This window comes from Nicotiana sylvestris, chromosome 10, assembly GCF_000393655.2.
Source record: "Nicotiana sylvestris chromosome 10, ASM39365v2, whole genome shotgun sequence".
Classification (NCBI taxonomy): domain Eukaryota; kingdom Viridiplantae; phylum Streptophyta; class Magnoliopsida; order Solanales; family Solanaceae; genus Nicotiana; species Nicotiana sylvestris.
The window spans coordinates 143,715,297-143,731,229 of record NC_091066.1 but is presented as its reverse complement, the minus strand read 5'-3'; the positions used below and the strand labels follow the sequence as shown (position 1 = coordinate 143,731,229).

General features: G+C 37.5%; 1 protein-coding gene across 1 annotated transcript; it reads left to right on the top strand.

Moving 5' to 3' along the window:
- The first annotated feature begins 5,368 nt into the window (after window positions 1-5,368).
- LOC138880062 (uncharacterized) lies at window positions 5,369-5,968 on the top strand. Its single transcript, XM_070159713.1, has one exon. It carries the CDS (start codon window positions 5,369-5,371, stop codon window positions 5,966-5,968), a length of 600 nt encoding a protein of 199 aa, XP_070015814.1.
- Window positions 5,969-15,933: the final 9,965 nt, after the last annotated feature.

Below are 15,933 nucleotides of genomic sequence, written 5' to 3'. Positions count from 1 at the left end.
AGCTACAAGCATTCAAGTGTTCTAAGGATTAAAAGATCAAGACAAAGATTCAAGAATAAGCTGCAAGCCCTTGGATTAAAAATACGTCAAGATCAAGAACAAGTTGCAAGCCCTTGGATTAAAAATACGTCAAGATCAAGAACAAGTTGCAAGCCCTTGGATTAAAAATAGGTCAAGATCAAGATCAAGCCTCAAGCACTTGGATTAAAATAGAATAAAATTCAAGATTAATCTCAAAATCTCCTTTATTTACTGTTGAAAAGAAGAATCAGAGGATTCATAGAGATTGTAAGACTCAAATATTCGAAATAAAATACTATGATTGTTGCTATATTTTTCGGTCTTGATTTTATTTTCTCGATGCAAATTTATTGTCTACAAATTTTGGCACGCCCAGTGGACAATCTCTACCTCTCATATCAACTTTTCAATCACCAAAGTCCGAGAACATTGAAATGGCTTCAAACAAAATCAACTCCGGTTCAACTTCCACCAAGGTTGCTAACTCTAGGTTCTACGCTGATGTGGAAAGCATCCTCGATGTTACCTTTTGAAGCTTCCGACCAGATACGAGAAGCAAAGCAAGATTTCTAGGACAACAATCACCCCAAGTGTCATCCGCATCAACCCCTATTTTCGGATCTTCATCCTCAAAAGGAGCAAGATTTTCCACAAACGCATCTGAAGGAGGAAGCGATGTTGCCGAAAAGATCAAGAAAACTCTTGCTCTGCTTGATCTCTCTGGATCCAAGCACTATGCTGTGAAGGAAGATGATGATGCTTCAAGTGATGGATCCTCCCCACTTACACCACATAGCGTGAGCCAATCAAAGATCAATCTGTGTGAAAATCCATGCTACTCTCTGTCGTCCACGACAATCATGCAAGCCATGGTGACAAAAACTTCATCTATGGAGGAGCAGTTGGAAAACTTGATGGAAGCAATTGTTGGCTTGACCAAATACATGCAAAATCAAGAGGCTAGAATTGACAAGCTAACAAACAAGGTGGGAATATTTATGGAAGAATAATCCACCCATGCACCCGGCAAGCTCCCAGAAGTTCTAGAGTGTGACTCTCCCCCAAGACAAGCAGCATCCACTAAGGCTATCCCTGTCTCATCTGAAGGGATAATTCCAATCGATCAACTGAAGGAGTTCATTGAAGGAACCATTAAGAACAAATATAAAGTTGCTGCCAAATCCTCCCTTACATATGCAAAGTCATACACTACAAGGGTTGATATATTGAAGATGCCTGCTGGCGATCAACCTCCAAGGTTTCAACAGTTTTATGGTAAAGGTAACCCAAAGCAACATGTTGCGCACTTCGTGGAGATGTGCAACAATGCTGGGACTTATGGAGATTACCTCATCAAGCAGTTTGTCCGCTTGCTAAAAGAAAATGCTTTTGACTAGTACACGAACCTCGAGGTTGGATCTATCGATAGCTGGGATCAACTAGAGCAAGAGTTCCTCAATCGTTTTTATAGTACGAGATGTACTATGAGTATAATAGAACTTACAAATACTCGCAATGAAAGGGGAAACCAGTTATCGACTTTATCAATCATTGGAGGAATGCAAGCGTCAACTGCAAAGACATGCTTAGTGAAGCTTCAGGCATAGAGATGTGCATCCAAGGCATGCATTGGGGATTGCGCTACATTTTGCAAGGTATCAAGCCTGGAACATTTGAAGAACTTGCAATTCATGCCCATGACATGGAATTGAGCATAGCCTTTGCTGGAAATGAAAGGTTGCCCATCTATGAACCTCGCAAAGGAAATGACAAGCAAGAAGTCAGGAAGTAGGGAAAGTTCATACCCAAGTCTGAAATTAAAGAAGCTATGAATTTCAACACGTTACCTATGAAGTTCACGATGAAGGTGAGCAAGATCCAGAGTATGGAATCCACTTCCTTTCAAGATAAGCCAAGTGGAAAGTTGACTCTAAAAGAAATGCAGGAGAAATAGTACCCATTCCTAGATTCTAATGTGCCAGTCATTTTCAAATAACTCCTCTAGTTAAATCTCAATGAGCTTCCAGAGATGAAGCGACCAAATGAAGCTGGGAAAACGAATGACTCAAATTACTGCAAATATCACCGACTTGTAAGCCACCCCCTGGAGAAATGCGTTTCTTCAAGGACAAAGTTATGGACTTGGCCCGTGAAAAGAGGATCGTGCTTGAAGATGAGAAAGCAAGAGTGCACCAAGTCTCTATCACCTTTGGCTCATTCAGTCTAGATGAGTTATGCAGTTTAAAAGGAATCAAAAATGAAGAATTACTGGTGAACAACAAAGTTGAAGATGATCAACCTGATGATAATGAAGGTTGGACGTTGGTGACTCATCGTAGGCACCACAAAAGGAGCCTACGAAAAGAATCAATAGAACAACCAACAAGGAAGATGATGGTAAAAAGACCAACGAAAAAGAATCCAGTTAGGTGTTTGAAGAAAGCAAAAGTGGAGATACACCACCCTCAAAAGCTACGACATACAATAACCTTGGATGATTTCTTGCCATCTTGGTTCCGCACGAAGATTTCCCGTGATGGTATTGAGGCCTCTTGTTGCAATGCTGATAAAGGGGAAGAAAAGAGTGATGACCTATCATTGGCCCCATCTCTGTAAAAGCTCATCGAGTCCACTCCTCAAGAAGTTAATGCTTGCGAGGAAAAAGTCACGTTCACAAATGACGATCTTTTGCTAGGTGACACTCTTCATAACTGGCCATTGTACCTGGTTGGCTATATGCGTGATGAAAGGGTAAATCCAATTTTGGTTGATGGAGGATCCTCAATGAACATTTTGCCAATTCACACTGTGAAAGAACTTGGTATTCCCATAAACGAACTCTTAGAAAGTCGTGTGATGATCCAAGGATTCAACCAAGGGGGGCAAAGAGCCATAGGTGCGATCAGGCTAGAAATCACCATTGAAGATATGCAATCAAGAGCATGGCTGCATGTAATCAACGCGAAGACTTCATACAATGTCTTGCTTAGAAGGCCTTGGATACATGAGAATAAAGTGGTTCCATCTACCTACCATCAATGTTTAAAATACTACGAGGGTAAAGTCGAGAAGAAGATAGTTGCTGATGATGAGCCATTCACCGAGGTAGAGTCACACTTCGTCGATGCAAAGTTCTACTTGAAGAACTGCATTGTGAAGGAGATAAAAGTTGATGACAGCAAGAAAAGCAAGAATGACGAGCCCATAACTAAAAGAGCTGAGGTGGCTATTGGTAAAGCCAAAGTCGTTACTAAGGAGGTACACGCCAACGTGAATAAATCTCATAAAGGGGATATTGCGTCTTATGGAAAGAAAGTAAGCCATGCACTCCAATATGTCCCTAAAACAAAGAAATATGAAGGTGAATCATCTAATCTCCAAACTAACATGCTAAAGGAGTTAACTCTTCTGGTAAAATGAATCGAGGCAGTAAAGTTGTCCTTAAAGCCACTTGTAGGGTTTGTGGCCCAAAGTTATTTGCAGAATGTGGCACTCCCTACAAAGTGAACAGATGAAGGATTTGATCCTAACGCTTACAAGCTATTTGCAAAATCTGGATACAATCCTAATGAGCCATCAAAGTTAGGGAAACTACCATCAGAAGCTGTAACGAGACAACTACGTGAAGGTTTGGGATACAATCAACTGTCACCAGTGCGCATCTCTATAGGAAGGGCGAGTAGCAATTATATCACTGTTGAAGATGAATCTGCCGCTTCTAACAAGCCTTCTGTCTTTGATCGACTTGGAAAATCACTTGTGAGGACCCCCGTGTTTGAAAGATTGAGTCCATTAAAGAAGGGGAACAAGTTCCAGAGAAATTTTCAAAGCATAAGAACACCCACTTCGCCCAAAATCCAGAAGATCTCTAAGGATTTCCAAAGTTTGGTTCCTTCTAGAATGAGGCGACAAACAAAACTTGCAGTTTCATGTAAAGAAGACTGAAGGCAAAGCCATATACTGTGGTCTACACTAAGGAACGTGATGAAGATGAATAAAGTGTGGGTTCTTCGTATCATGTTACTGTATAAGGAGAGAATGGTGTTCCATCTTCAATGGAGGATAATGCAGAATTGGAGGATGTTTTGCCATGTTATCACATATCCTTCAACGATGGGGACCCTCAAGAAGATGAAGATGCAAAAGACGCTCCACCCGAACTTGAAGAAGGAGTGAAGACGATAGTTGATGCCTTAAAAGAAGTTAACTTTGGCACCGATGAGGAACCAAGACCCACCTACCTAAGTGCTTTACAAGAAGCTGATGAAGAGATCACTTATATTAAGTTACTCAAGGAGTTCAGGGATGTCTTCACTTGGAGTTACAAAGAGATGTCTGGCTTGGACCCGAAAGTATCAGTCCATCACCTTCCAGTCAAAAATAGTTCTCGCCTTATTAAACAAGCTTAAAGACGTTTTAGGCCGGACTTGGTTCCCTTGATTGAAACCGAAGTTAACAAACTCATCAAAGCTGGCTTTATTCGTGAAGTTAAATACCCAACATGTGTTTCAAGTATTGTCCCTATAAGGAAGAAAAATATCCAGATTCGAATGTGCGTTGACTTTAGGGATCTTAACAATGCATGTCCGAAAGATGAGTTCCCGATTCTCATTCTAGAACTGATGATCGATGCTACTACTGGGTATGAGGCAATGCCATTTATGGACGGTTCATCAGGATATAACCAAATTCGCATAGTTCCAAAAGATGAAGAGCTTACTGCATTTCGTACCCCCAAGGGTATTTATTGCTACAAGGTAATGTCTTTTGGCTTGAAAAACGCTGGTGCTACTTATCAAAGGGCTATGCAGAATATTTTTGATGATCTTCTCCACAAGAATGTCGAATGTTATGTTGACGACTTGGTGGTAAAATCAAGAGAGAAGGGAGACCACTTGAAAGACTTGAGAATGGTGTTTGAGTTGCTCCGGAGGTACCAACTTAGGATGAACCCATTGAAATGTGCCTTTGCAGTTACTTCCAGAAAGTTCCTTGGTTTCATTGTTCGATATCGAGGGACTGAAATTGATCAAGCCAATGTAGATGCAATCTTGAAAATGCTTCAGCCTCGCGACATTCACGAATTGAAAAGTCTGTAGGGAAAGTTAGTGTACCTTAGGAGATTTATCTCAAACCTAGCTAGGAGGTGCCAACCATTCAGTCGCCTTATGAAGAAAGGTGTCCCTTTCAAATGGGACCAAATGTGTAGCAATGCCTTTGAGAGCATTAAATCCTACTTGATGAAACCTCATGTTCTGGCAGCCCCTATACTTGGAAAGCCGCTGATACTATACATTCCAGCACAAGAAAGGTCTGTTGGAGCACTATTGGTCCAAGAAAATAGTGAATGGAAAGAAAACTCCCTTTACTACTTGAGCAGATTATGACACCAAATGAGCTGAATTATTCGCCAATTGAAAAGTTATGTTTGGCTCTAGTCTTCTCAATCCAAAAGTTGAAACACTACTTTCAAGCTAATGTCGTTCGTTTGGTTTTTAGAGCAAATCCCATCAAGTTCGTGATGTCAAAACCTATTCTTAGTGATCGACTATCAAGGTGGTACCTCCAGTTTCAACAGTCTGAAATCATGTACATCCCGCAAAAGGCTATAAAAGGACAAGCGTTAGCGAACTTCTTGGCAGATCACCCTATACCTGATGATTGGGATCTAACTGACGAACTACTTGATGAGGACTCTATGGTCATCGAAGTTCAGCCTCCATGGAAGATGTACTTTGATGGTGCTGTACATCGCAGAGGAGCTGGTGCTTGTGTAGTATTTGTCACTTCTCAAGGTAAAGTTCTGCCCTACTCTTTTATATTGACGCAACTCTGCTCAAACAACGTTGCTGAGTATCAAGCACTAATACTTGGGCTCGAAATGGATATCGAAATGAAGCGGTTGCAATTGCAAGTCTTTGGTGACTCTCACTTAGTGTTCAATTAGCTTTTAGGTAGTTACGAGGTCAAGAAGCATGAACTACGCCCATATCATGATTACATTAAAATGTTAATGGGGTGGCTTGGTGATGTGACTATTCAGCATGTGCCAAGGAAAGAAAATAAGAAGGCGGATGTTTTAGCTGCCCTAGCTTCATCTTTAACCCTGCCTGATCAAGTGCAAGTTACTGTCTGCCAAAAATGGTAGTACCGCTACCTAATGAGGCTGAAGGTGAAGAAAATGAACTCAAGCATCTTGTTGTTGTTTCTGAAGTCGAGAAAGAAGAATGGAGAAAACCCATTATCAACTACTTGTGCTATAGGATACTTCTAGAGAACTTAAATCCATTGCCCTGTGCCTCGCTTCCTTTACTACAAAGATACCTTATACAAAAGATCATTCAAGGGAGTACTCTTACGATGCTTAGGGGAAGATGAAGCACTCCAAGCTTTGCAAAAAGCGCATTCTGGGGTATGTGGGTCATACCAGTCTGGACCAAAGGTCCACTTTCATATAAAAACGATGGGATACTATTGGCCAACGATTGTAAAGATTGCTTGGACTATGCTCGAAGATGCAAGGCTTGTCAATTCCATGCGAATTTTATTTATCAACCTCCTGAAGTGTTGCATCCGACTATTGCATCCTGGCTATTTGACGCTTGGGGATTGAATATTGTTGGACCACTACCAAAGTCCTCTAGTGGGAACCTATACATCTTGGCTGCAACTGACTACTTCTCAAAATGGGATGAAGTTGTTGCTCTTAAGGAAGTAAAGAAGGAAAATTTTGTAAGTCTTATCCGAGTAAACATTATTTATCGCTTTGGCATTCCTCGTTACATAATAACGGATAATGGAAATCCATTCGATAATAGGCTGATGAACAAGATTTGTGATCTCTTTGGCTTCAAGCAACGTAACTCTTCGATGTACAATGCTGCCGCCAATGGTCTGGCAAAGGCATTCAACAAAATTTTATGAAACTTGTTAAAGAAAGTCGTCTCCAAATCTAAACGAGATTGGAATGACCGTATGGAAGAAGCTCTATGTGCATATAGGATGACTCATCGCACGCCAACACAGGTGACTCCTTATTCATTCATTTATGGAGTCGAAGCCGTCTTGCCACTTGAGCGTCAAATATCTTCATTACGACTGGCTATTCAAGAAGGGATCACTGATGAAGAAAATGCTCGACTTCGATTAGCAGAGTTGGAGGCTCTTGATGAGAAGAGGTTGGAAGCTCAACAGAGTCTTGAATGTTATCAAGCTCGAGTGTCTCGTGCCTTCAATAAAAGAGTTCGCCCGAGATCCTTTCAAGTAGGAGATCAAGTCCTTGCCGTACGAAGACCCATAATTACTTCCCATAAACTTGTAGGGAAGTTCACTTCAAAATAGGATGGGCCATATGTCGTACAAGAAGCTTACTCAAGTGGGGCTTACAAGTTGGTTGATGCAGATGGCATGAGAATCGGCCCTATAAATGACAAGCTTTTAAAGAAGTATTATCCTTGAAGTTTCCACACTCCTTGACGCATGAGCCTAAACTACATGTTGCTACACTCCTGGACCTCATGAGTCTAAACTATGTACGACCCCTAAAAAAAGAAAAAAAAGAGTCCGCTAGGTTGAAAACTTCGATAGAGGTAGCCTAGGCAAGAGTTAGGACATAAAAAAAACCACCCAGTCTGAACTACGGTATGACTTGATCCTCTTCACCGAGGTACGTAGGTAGCTTAGAGTTTTATTCTAAGTTCAATCGCATAAGTTCAAAAGATACATATTGCCCCAATTGTTGTTCGAATGAAGTATGAAGGAATGTAAGATCCAACTGAAATGTCATCCTCCTGTTGAACTTTGATCTCATTTGATTTAAATGGGGCAACCCTCCATGTTTCCACAAACCTTCAAGTTTGTTGGTCTCCAAGTCCGCCCTCTGCCTTAAAAAGGAGGGGAAGAGAAGAGAGGCGTCAAAGGAAAACACAAGTATAAGGAAAAGATTACTTGGTACAACGTTTTAAATTCAGTGAGACTTGAACCCAAGATATTTGTGAGAATATAGATCTTAAATTTTGATTGATGGCAAGTAAGACATCTTTTGATCTCGAGGCTTCCATACCAAGATACAAAAGTTTTGGTAAAGTCGCGCAATCTGAAATCGTCAGCGTGTCAGAATTTTACGTTGACTTTGGAATATTATCTGAAACTATACTTAAGGTATTACATTTTGTGTTTTGGATATGATTTAAATTTTGAATCGTGGTTTCCGAAAAATCAAACGGTTCGTAATTTCGACGTTTCTACACCAAGATATGATTTTTTTGGTGTGACTGCGCAAACCTGGAATTGATAGCGTGGTGCAATATAAAGTTGATTTCAAAATATTATCTGGAACGATTCTGAAGTTGTTTTATTGAGAATTTTGGATATGTTCTAGATCTTGAAGTCTAGTTTTCAAAAAATCAAACGGTTCGTAATTTCGACGTCCCTACACTAAAATATGAATTTTTGTTGGTGAGACTGCGCAAATTTGGAATTGACAGCATGGTGCAATATAAAGTTGATTTCAAAATAATGTTTCAAAGAAAACCAAGTTTTTTTACATAAACGTCAACGCATCATGCTAAGCAAGAAACTATTTGTACTGATACAAAAAAAGGAAGGGGAAACATCAATAAAAACGTGCAATGTAAAGTAAAACAGGTGGAGTTTTCAGTTTCAAGGATACTCACTAGTTAACTAAATGAAAGAAAAAAAATAAGAGGCAAATAAAATTCTATATAGGCTAATCTAAACACAACTTGTAATTGATTAAGTCCTTAAGGGTGGCCTCTAAGTGTTATTTCTTCATCTCCACATCGGCGAAATCATCAGCAGTTGCCAAGGAAACATCAGAACATCTACGGTACTCCTCTTTAGCAGATGAGACTTTAGATTCAATCTCTTCAACCTCTTTCTTGGCAATAACTGTTTCACCTACTCCTTGGCCTCTTTAAGAGACTGACTGGTGGCAGACAATTTCTCAACCTTCTCCCCTTTCTCACTCAAGACAAGATCAAGATGTTATTGGCATTTAAAAATGACTTAGATTTTTCAACATCCACAACCTTGTCAGAAAGAGCTGATCGTACCTGGTCATATGAAGTGGTAAGCTCGAACAAAGACGTTAATAGGTCTTTTAGAGGGGAAATATCCACACCCTTTATGTCCATCTCCTCGAGAATCATTTGGATCGCGAATTGAAGAGAAGAAGCATTGTATGTGGTAGCATCCTCGAGTTTGGCCTGAAATTTAGCCTAGGCATTCAAAATGTAATCCTTGCGAAAAGTCAAGACAACCTTTCTTCCATCAAAGATAAACATTGTTGGTGTTGATTGTTGATGAAAATTAGGCCCCGATTTTGCTCCAAGACTAGGAATGGAAGTCCCCTCTAGGTCTGACTTAAGTATTGGAAGTGATTTCCTCGAATCTGGTTCCGCCACAGATTTACTACTACCTTGTGGCTTGCTCTGGTGTGATGCCATTGAAATATGAACATCATTTGGCTTCATGGAAAAGAATATACGGTTAGTAAACTTACTTGGATATTATAAGATAATATGAATGTTTTAATCATTACCTCTTTGGTAGCTGTCAAAGTCCTTGAAGCACTGCCGATGCTGTCAGTAATCTCGACTACACCCAAATTAGCATCTCCCTATTTGTTTGAATATGGCTTCACCCGCTTGAAGTTTTGATCTCCATTACTACTATCACTCTCATTTTGGGGTGGGAGTTTGTTTGAGGTAGGGACAACGGTGCCTGATGGAGAGGAATCCCCATGGACTGGTAAGCCTGAGAAGGTCCCTTCTTTTTACAAACTTCTTTATATGGAGGTCCCTTAACGTCTCGTGGTGCAACCACTTTGGATTTTAAAGTAGGAGGTTTTCCCTCCCTGTTACGCTCTTAAGGCGTGATCTCTGAAGGCATAGTAGTAACTGGCCCAACGATACTCACCAAAGATTGCAAGTGGTTTTCAAGGAAGTTTCCATGCACTCTTTCCTACCAAGACTTATAATCGGACGAGACATACTTCTTCATCTTGGCATACTAGGGGAAATGTGGCCTTTGACCTGCTTTTAGACAAAACACAAGTTCGTAAAAGTTCCAATCCTTTGTCTAAAGAGCACTCACAAAAATCTTGATCCAAGCAACCAGGGATGTCTTGATAAAAATCAAATTAACGATTGAAGCGATGAGGGCTATAAGGCTCCACGATGAAGGTCGATCCATTTCTCAAAGGAAGGTAATTCGAGCGAATACTCATAAAATAATTTGACTCAGACTCTTCCTCGTTGCCATCATCACGATAATAATACGGTTGAGAATTACGTGTCATTGTGGAAGTTCGTACGACACTTTCTCCTCCATGAATACGTTTCCTCGCATCTTCATTCTTAAAGTATCTCGATGTCCCCTCACCTGAATATATGGCCATCATAAGGGTAGCCGGCCTATTTGTTAGAGAAAAATGAGTCTTGAAGTAACAAGCCAACCAACTATACACATAATGAATTGGGAAGTGAACTCTAGAAGGATCGAGTGGTGAGCCATTTGAAATTGTGTTTAATCCCCTGTAAATGCTAGCTAAGACTAGAATGACGAGGTTAATTCTTTACCCACACGCTAGAAAGCCTGCAATTTTGAAAGTCTCAGGCCGAATAAAGTCGCCTTCTTTTGTAGGGAGCTCAAAGACACATAACCAGCATGATAAAAAGGCAGTCGGGTATACTTCGTCTTTCTTATCACTTCCAATGCCAAGTTTAATAAATAGTGCATCTTCAACTTCCGACCAATTGACCATTTTACCTATGGCTCCAGTAGGATTGTGTGTTGATTTGGGATGAGCTGACTTCTTTTCTTTTCTCACTAGAGGTTGTTCATACTTCACAACCTTTTTTGCTCCAAAACTCTATCCATATTCTCATATGGACATTATGATTTTTAGTAATTCCCTCTCAGAGTTGGTGATATGCATCAAACAATTCTGGCATGCTTGTGGAAGGAACATTTTATCATTGTCGTAAGCACTTGTAAGTTCTCGAGTATTTGGAATAACCTCTTCATAAGGAGACCCGATTAAAGGCAGACCCCCAATAGTGCACAAGTCCCAAAGGGATATGGATAATTCTCCAACTGAGGTAAGCAACGTGTTTGTAAGAGGACACCAAGCCTCAATAAAGGCTTGCATGATACTTGTAGAATGATCATAAGTAAACAATGAGGCATAGACAACATCGTAAATATTGGTCGCTCGCAATGCTCGATGGTTCCTACTAAGGATATCTTCGGTCCACTCCCAATAGCCAGGAATATAATGAAATTAGCCACCAAAAGTTAAGGAATCACTCCAGTAAACTACAAGAAAACTACGCTAAAAGGCACTACATTTTACTACGTTAAAAGGCATTACATTTTACTACCCTAAAAGTCACTATATTACTAGTCTTTAAGCAAATAAATAATTTAAACCAGATAAAACACAACAAATACATTGTAATCATAAAACATTCACAAAAATACATATAAAACAGTAATAGTAATTTACTAACATTTTTTTAACAAATAATAACGATTTCACAATTTTTTAATATTTTTTTACAACATTAATATCTTAGTCCGGATAAAAATAACATACCAATTTAATCGCAAAAAAAAACACAAAACAACATACAACACATTCAAAACAACTAATATGCATTATTTATACGAGTTTGGATATAAACTAAATCGGAATACCTCGATTTATGTTTTTTCGGAAAGTTGAAGATTTGAAAATTTGACTCTGAAACAAGCAACCCACAGCAATAGAAGGCTTGGCTAGGATATGGGACCAACGATATCTACTTTTACAGAATGGGTGGGGTCCACACGAGCTTTTTGGGACGTTAATGGGGGGACCGCTGTATTGTTTTAAGGGGGAAGTGGGAAGATTATGGGCATAAACGTGAAGGGGAAGGGATCTATTATTTATGTATACAAAACGCGGCTCATTGCCGCGTTTTATATAAAATGCGGTAATGTACCACGCTTTATATAGAGGTCTTGTCAGCTACTATATAATTCGTGATTTGTTACCGCGTTCTATATAAAACGCGGTTAATAACCGTATTTTATATAGAAATATAATTTTGTTTTACACTCAAAAAAGTGTTTTAAGTCCAAAAGAACCATATTTCGGTTCCGGACTCTATATTTGTATATAGTGTAATATAGTAATGCCATATAAAAGCTCGATTTGACACAAAACTTGATGGGTTAAAAAGAATAATCTAAAAATAAAGAACTTCTCTGCACAGGTGACTGTACTAAGGACAGGAAAGAAGAGTAATAATAAAATAAAATAAAATAAGGTAGGAAAAGGTAGAAAAATCAAATCAAGAATCACAGACCTTACAGTAATATTATATATAAATTGATTGGACGGGATCTAACTGTTTAGATAAATTTTGTATAGTTGTTTCTATCAATATCGTGAACACTAGATTCGATAAGCAAGCATGTGATAAATCTGCATGGAAAAACCCTAGTGGATTATCTTCTTCAATTTTTTTTTGTAATTAGAAGAAAGTTAGAGGAGGATCAAGTTAGTAATTCGTGAATTCTTTTTATGGGATCATGTGAAGAAATGATATATTATCTCTGGCATATCATGGTTGGAAATTTTGGCATTTTATTACAGTTCTGTATATTGCAATATTTATTTCGTAATCTTAAAGAAATGTAAGTGGAAAATTTTCAGAATATTTGGTTAAGCGCCTATTAAGTGGCTTCATGGTGGATTCTGAAGTTGGATTATATTAATATTGGAATAATATCAGAATTCTAGCCTTGTTGTGGATATGGAGGATTATAATTATTATAAGGTAACATGTGCTAGCCACATAACATGGAATTATTGCAATTAATTAAATGCTTGCCTTGTGTCAACGGCTTGTTTTACAGTATTTTTTTTCCATCCACATCATGTACTCGAATTGGAATCTCGACTACTACGAATTTCGCGCAAAACTCATGAAAGATAAACGCTATTCTGTAGGATTTTTTTTATTCTCAAAACTCAAATCGAAAACATATAAATAAATCTTATTCATGTCACAAAATCATCGGTGGTAAAGGTTTGTTTATTAGTCTTAAATACTGTCTCTGTCAGAAAGAAAAAGTTAATTAAGCTACAGTCTACAATTATTTGCAAATAAAAACTGATGGGACAGACATTTGGATCTAACTTCGAGGTTGCTTCTGGAAAGTGGTTAAAGCACATTTTGTGAAAACTAAATAATGGGGCATGGCCATAGCTAATCATAGACTTTTTAAACGTAGATCCCCTAGAATTTTGGAAATCTACCCTGGGACCATTCGAGCTTATGCTTCTTCTTCTCAGTTATTGAATGAGTTTAATTTATATATATAGATTGTCTGAAATATTTTACCATTACCAAATTATTTAAAAGATAATTATAGGAAATTTAACAAATTAAAATCCTTTAATAATGTAAATATTCAGTACAATATAACCGATTGGTTTTTGTTCCGCAAACTTGTTTTAAGAGTTTGAGTAATGTGTTCATGTTCTGAGAATGGAAAATTTTTTGATACAAAAAACTTTCGTTTTTAATGGATCTTATGCAACGCAAATTAGCGGACGCTCTAAGCTGGTACCAAAAAACGAGTGAAAAATAAGAAAAAGCAAATATGTTCATAATTGCATGAGTAAATATATCTCTCTTTATATAAATTGTAACTCTTTTCTAAATAAAAATAATGGACCGGAGATTTTGATCTAAGAAATTATCTCAAAGTCTTTGGAAAAAGGCCTATATATATATATATATATGATTTATCTCTATTTTTTTCGAACAAATGTATTACCAAACACATGATATAAACAGAATTGGAGTCAACACTCAAATATTGAAGCAGGTGAAAGTGATATTGAAAGAGAGAGAGAGAGAGAATGATGGGGAAAAAAGAGATGTACATGTGATCAAAATGTAGGGTCAAGTATGGAATAAATACAGGTCTAAGTGACTCATAGTTTTTACAATAAATTTGAAAAAATAAAAATTGGACAAAAAAAAAAAAAGAGGCTTGTGTTGGATGCCACGGAGTGGGTGACAGTAGGTCACATGGATCCTTTCTTTCTTGACTTATATCTATCCATCAAAGCTAAAAGGACTATAAAGATAACGCATTAAACTCTATATTGGAAGCAAAAGGAAATGAAAGGAAAAATAAGTATATATATTAAAAATAAAAGGCACCTCAGCGGACAAAACATTTTATATTTATATAGGATTCGGAGAAAGATTGCATTCCAAGAGCTATAATGAAGATATTCTATCCTGATGCAAGTATGAGTGACTGATTCCATAAAATAAATATAGGAAAAGAAGTATCTTTTCTTTTAGATGATGGTGGTGTCTGGATTTGTGCGCATTTCACCTATTTTGTTGAGTACCTACTAATCATCAGCATAAGTATCAGATAACTTTGACCACCAAAATTTGAGCAAGAAAAAATCAGTTAATATTATTTTGTCTTCACGAATTTTCACAATTGATTCATTTACCACTAACTCACACTAAGAATACAAAAGGAAAAAGAAGTATCCCAAAACCAATGATGGGTACACACAAAACACAAGATCCTTTGGTTACTAGATTTAGAAAAATAATTTTGATAGTAAACTCGGTATAACTTTATATTGTTTGATGGATATTTCATTTCGGTGTAAGCAATTATGATATAATTTCACGACAATTTTGATATTAATATCAAATATAAAACCAGATAACTTATACGAATAAGATGTGCTTGACGGGGATATAACACCTAAAATTCTAAATCACCCAATAACCTTTTTTTTTCTTTTCTAAATTGTTATTTATTTAAAAAAATAAGAGTAAAATTTAAACTTTTATATTATAAAACCATATATTCCATTTTTAGTGCAAGGAACAAAATATTAGGCAAAATAGCATATGTATTAAATAATTTGGTATTTATTAATCTTTGAATTACAAATTTTTTATTATAATTCCGGCCACGATCAATCGATTTAAGCTTTTCACCTTTCTTCTCCGTCTTTTTTCTTTTCCGGTAAATTATATACAATATTTATTTGTGATAAATACCATACCCCTTTCATTATCAATTGTCAGCACAAGTTTGCTAACGTCCCCTTCACGAGAATGACCATTTCCAACTCTCCTTGTTTTCTTCTACTCTTCCATCTGTTTGTCTTCTTTCCTCCCTTGGAATGTGTGCTTGATTCCATTTCTCTCTTTTCAATTTTCATCTACTGTTCCACTAACTTCTGCTACAATTTCTTCACCCTTTTTGCTCATTGGTCAATTTTAGCACAAAATATGAGACACAATGATGAAATTCTTTGATCATTTATGTGCAATTATAGGCAGGAATTTAAACTTTATAGGTTCTAAATTCTAGTATAATGATATTACGTGTAAGTAATAATGTTATGTATGTAATATTTGTACATATTTTGTTAATTTCTTGTTAGGCATGCGAACAAATTCTCACATTGGTTACGGGAAAGATTGAGAGTCTATATATAAAGTGTAGAGATCTCTTAATGGTGATAGTCATTTTGAAAAGAAAAATCGTGCAGGCTAACCTAAAGCGAATGATATCACACCATATTAAAAGTATTTGCGAGCTAATTTAGCTAGATATATTTAAACTAAAACTATTGAGTTCGCGACCGAACACATACCTCACCTTCTAGCTTTGCCCCTTGGGCAATAGTATAAGAATCATGACTCAAAAGCAAGAAAATAGGTGAAAGACATGAAATGGTAATTAAGAAGATAATAGTAGAAGCTAATTTGAAAACCGATGAATGTTTAATTTTTCTGTTGATAATAATTAATAATCAGACAATAGATATTAAAGGGTAATGTAAAA